The sequence below is a fragment of the Bidens hawaiensis genome, unplaced genomic scaffold (genome assembly GCF_021521415.1).
Source record: "Bidens hawaiensis isolate Kalapana, Puna unplaced genomic scaffold, B.hawaiensis_p1.1 tig00073006_1, whole genome shotgun sequence".
Lineage (NCBI taxonomy): Eukaryota > Viridiplantae > Streptophyta > Magnoliopsida > Asterales > Asteraceae > Bidens > Bidens hawaiensis.
In genome coordinates, this window is record NW_027502721.1 from 8,907 (window position 1) to 13,498 (window position 4,592).

At 37.1% G+C, this 4,592-nt stretch overlaps 1 protein-coding gene across 2 annotated transcripts; it reads right to left on the reverse strand.

Moving 5' to 3' along the window:
- Positions 1-1,417: 1,417 nt before the first annotated feature.
- On the reverse strand, positions 1,418-3,737 carry LOC143606100 (plastid lipid-associated protein 3, chloroplastic-like). 2 transcript variants are annotated; one of them, XM_077081979.1, is made up of 4 exons: positions 3,121-3,737; positions 2,093-2,288; positions 1,706-2,013; positions 1,418-1,607 (listed from the first exon to the last, which is right to left on the reverse strand). In XM_077081979.1, exons 1-4 carry the CDS (start codon positions 3,720-3,722, stop codon positions 1,592-1,594), a joined length of 1,122 nt encoding a protein of 373 aa, XP_076938094.1. In that variant the 5' UTR covers positions 3,723-3,737; the 3' UTR covers positions 1,418-1,591. The 2 variants fall into 2 exon arrangements, with proteins under 2 accessions (XP_076938094.1, XP_076938095.1); XM_077081980.1 differs by having other exon boundaries at positions 1,698-2,013.
- Between the last annotated feature and the right edge of the window lie 855 nt (positions 3,738-4,592).

The window sequence follows — 4,592 nt, forward strand, 5'->3', positions numbered from 1 at the left end:
CTTTGTCCCTTTATTTATTAATTCGTTTCATTCTATTGGGTCCAATCACATGAATTCGTACACGTGTTAGTAGACTACAACTTTGCCAATCAAATGACGACCATCTTTACACATATGTGAAGACTTAACCACCAGTCAGTTGATTGATACTTGAAAGACTTTGAACTCAACACGTCACATTGCCACGTGATATTTTCAAATTACAAAACGACCATTGTAAGGTCACCCGCTATGGGGCGCGGTGGGGTGGTTTTTGTGGGCGCCGTGGGCGCGGTCCAACCAAGGGCGACGAAGAAATGGTCGTTCCAATGGCCGGCGCCGTTGATGACATCTCTCTCTCACACACATACATACATATGCATATATATGTATAAAAGGGACACCCTTGGGGCATTAAACCATAGTGGGGCATCTTTGGGTGAGGCTTCGATGCCCTTGGTGCTTATGTGGCGCTGACATGGCACGGTGGAGGGGCTTCGAAGCCCCTGACCATAGAGGACAACCTAAAAGAACAAAGAATATGGACGGTTGGAGTTTCAAAGAGCTAGTGGTTCAAATGAGAATTAGTTGTTGATAGGACTCGTTTAAAATCATTCAAATGCTCGTTTAAATTTCAGAGTTTCGGTAACGAGTCATTATTTTAAATAATTTTTTAAAAGTATATGTATTTTTACATGTATAAACAAGCATAAGAACTTAATAAAGTAAACTTTAGATGGTGAACATTTTCGAATGTGAAGTGACTTTTATATAAAAATATATATTTGACGAGTATTTTCGAGCAAAAATGAGAAAGTAAGTAGTTGTTTGGCAACCTTTGCATCAAGTGTTGAATCAGTAAAATGTCTGAATAGTCAAAAGACTCTAAATCAGTAATTGCAGAGTCGATGTTGATTCCGTCGATACGGTAGTGAGTGATAGTGGAGGAGGTCGTGCGTGAGTGACGGAGTGATGGTTATGAACACATGTAAAGGGACAAAGGGGCAATCTTTTATTTGGTATTATTTTGAAGCTTAATTGGTAAGAGGTTTATTGATCGATTCAAATTTGTCATTCTAGTGTAAACCAAACACAGTTAATACATGTTGATTCAGAGTTAGCTTCTCAATGAAATTATTAAGAGACTACCAAACAACCTCGATATTAGTTTTAAATTTTAACATGTAACAAGACATTATATAGCAAATATACGTCGAGTAACTTTTTTTTTGAAAAAATAAGAAACTATGTTAGATTATTTTTACCAAAATAACGTGTACTTATCAAGCGGATCTTAGGGTCTAAATAATAACCAACTTGATTATCAAAATCATATTTCATCATAAAAACATAAAATGCACACTTTTCTTCTAAAAGGGTCAAATGCGTGTCTGCCTATACTATTTAAATTTAAGAAAACTGATAAACACCCCATACAAAGATGGTAGAAGATCTTGGACTTATAATCCAAATAGTGTAATATACAACAGAATTTACACATGAAAGTCCATATCTATTCGCCTTTCATTACATGTTTTCATCTCTATCCAATAAATATATCAATCTATAAACTTCCCAATCCCCTTAGACTCATTCAACACTTTTGAATCAATTACACCTTCAATAATCTGTCAAACAAAAAAAAACACACTTTTGAGAATATATTCAACAAGAAAAGACAATAAGTTTGACCTAAAAAGCCAAAGCTTACAGAATACCTGATCACTGATCCAAAAGTGGACTTCCTTCTTTAGCAAGAACAAATAAACCACCATCACCTCTTGATATCCTCAAATCCTTATCAAGATATGTAATCAAAAGCCAAGACTTTGACCGTTCACCCGGAATCGCAATCTTAACAGGAGATTGACCCGAAATTGTGCCAGAGAGATTGGCCACAGCCTCCTGCAAAGGGTTAAGACTCTGCTGCACGGTTGACAAGTTGACATTTTGACCAAAAATGTCAACATTCTCGGGAAGACTCACATTTGACTTTATCTTTGGAGGCTCAAAACTCCCTTCCTTAAACTGCACCTGAAAAGCCCACGACAAAAGTTTTAAGTCAATGACGACCAAGGGTAAAGAAGTCATTTTGACAAAAGAAAATGGGTACCTGTATTCTTGACGGGCTGCGCACTTCAAACTCTGCAGACGCAGTGGTTGTGAAAGTAGCGACCGGGCTGGAAAATGTAATGGAATTATCAATTGTAAGGGTGCTGGTAAATATTCGTTGGCAGATTTTGTCAACCTTCAACAATGGAGTTGTGCCCACTGCTAGAAGCGGTAGTAATTCAGAAAATGCAGTGTACCTGATACATTCAAAACCATGGTTATCACCATTCCAAAAGAGCATATTTACTATTGAGTTTTGTTCACAAGAAGAATCATAGTCTCTGCCAAATTATTTTTTAAGTAAAACATGCAACTTGTAAGCCTCTAACTCTAAATTATAGACTTTTAATAAGATTCTAGTATGGTTTTAAGTTGATTTGCAAGTTATTGGACATGCTTTGAGCTTAGTGCAAAGTATTTGTCTTGTGAGTTGAGCGTTCGGCGGGAAGTTTGCTTATGTTCGATCGTTTAATAAATGAACGAACATGAACAAAGAATTATCGTTCGATTAACTAAATAAACGAACACGAACAGAGGCCATGTTCTTTCACTTTTGTTGGTGAACGTTCGATAATATGTGTGTTTACGTCCGCTTATGTTAGTTAAAGTATGTCCATTAAAGATTTCTAAATGTTAACGACTTTTCTAATCTATACATACAAATATATATTATGTTATTAACTTATATGCAGATTAACATAGAAATATGAATATTAAAAAAACCCCAACACAAACACAAACTCGGTATCCGAACAGAACTATCGATGCCAACCATTCTCAATTAGCCAAATCAAATAAACCATCGTTTGTGTTCATTTGTGTTCATGAACCATTCACGAACAAGTTCACTTCCTTAATGAACAAACACGAACACAAAATTTCATTCCATTAACTGTTCATGGGTTATCAAATAAAAGCTTAACGGACAAACATAAACAACGCCTTGTACAGTTCAGTTCGTTACATCCTAACTAGCAATAACATATGCACATTCTAACTTAGCAAAAACACAGTATCTAGTGTACTTACAGCAGTACCCAATTCCCATCAAGAAGGTCCAACGCATCCGTAGGAGCCGGTGTCGGGTTAACCGCTTCCAATTTGGTCACAAGCTCCATAATCTCGGCCCGTTCCTCAGCAGAAGCATTAAACCCAAGCCCAGTCCCATACACACTGTCCACCAAACCCCTCTTCAACTCATCAATCTTATTATTATTAATAATATTAATATTATTGTCTTCCACAACTGGGCTTCCGTTACCGGTGAAAGTAATATCTACGGTTGGTTGATCGGTGGGACCAGTACCCCACTCGTCAATTTCCTGTGGAGGGTCTGACGTGGAGAGTTTGGTCAAGGGTTCGTTGACCGGTTCAGACTTCTCGCCCCACTCGTCGGTGACGGTGGTGGGTGGTTGTGAGGTGACTGATTCTTCGTCGTCGTTGATGGTTTGGTCGGTGGGGTTCCAGCCTGAGGAAGATGGGGGTTTGTTTGATGAGCATCGGATGGATGTGGATGTGGATGTGGGTTTGAGTTTTCTTGGTCGGAAATTGAAAGATACGGTGGAAATGGGGGTGGTGACGGTGGTGGTGGCGGAGATGAGTGATGGGTTGTGGGAGAGGAAGAGAGACATGGCTGGTGGTGAATGAGTTCTCTGATTCACTTATTTTTATTATTATAAATTTTATGTTTTATCTTTTTTTTTTCAGGTCTTGATTTTTTTGAACGATATAAAAACGTTTTAAGTACGTAAATAAGCTTTAGCTCAACCGATATTGAAAGAAATATATGATTCCAACTTGGTGTTAGCTCAACTGGCCGCAAAGGCGCAAAGTATCAAGTTTAAATATGATTCCAACTTGGTTTTACTTTTACTGTAATGGACCTTTGGTTTTATTTGGAATAGAAAATGTTAGATTTTGGCCACTCAACGTTGTTTGCGATAAACTTTTGCCATGGGTTACACTGTGTAATTGGACTTTATTCATTGGTTGCTTAAAAAATATTGTTTCGATCGCTCTATGGAAACTGGAATTCCAAGAAAACATAATCAAAGCTCGTACTTTACTCACTCCCTTTTTCGTGTATGTGTTTGCTTGGTTTTGTCATTTCCGTTCAAGAACTTTTTATTAGAATTTCGTCTTCATGATTTCATTTCCTTGTCATTTTGAACATTTTTGGTCCTGTTCGCTAACTTTGTTAGTTGATTTATGTTAACTTAGTATAAAAATTACTAGAATACCCGTGCTAACAAAAAAAATATGTGGTTACTTAATTGGCATGGTCTCTGATTTGTCCTGGGTCAACCATTTTAGTTGCCTGACACTTGACAGTTGGCACAACCTGAATTATGTAAACTCTAGTTTTGAGTAACGAGTTAATTGTGTGTTGGATTAAAAGTGACTAGACATGATATCTATTTGTTTTCATAACATTATCCTAAATTAAACACATTTAAGACTATATAATTGATTCATTAATCTAAACTCATATTAGCGGGATG

What these genes read in the sequence shown, in the direction of transcription:
- LOC143606100 (XM_077081979.1), bottom strand. Translation starts at nt 3,722, where the DNA reads ATGTCTCTCTTCCTCTCCCACAACCCATCACTCATCTCCGCCACCACC. An exon ending in GATGGGAATTGGGTACTGCT is followed by an intron (nt 2,289 to 3,120) that starts GTAAGTACACTA and finishes TGAATGTATCAG; the next exon opens with GTACACTGCATTTTCTGAAT. An exon ending in GCAGCCCGTCAAGAATACAG is followed by an intron (nt 2,014 to 2,092) that starts GTACCCATTTTC and finishes TGGGCTTTTCAG; the next exon opens with GTGCAGTTTAAGGAAGGGAG.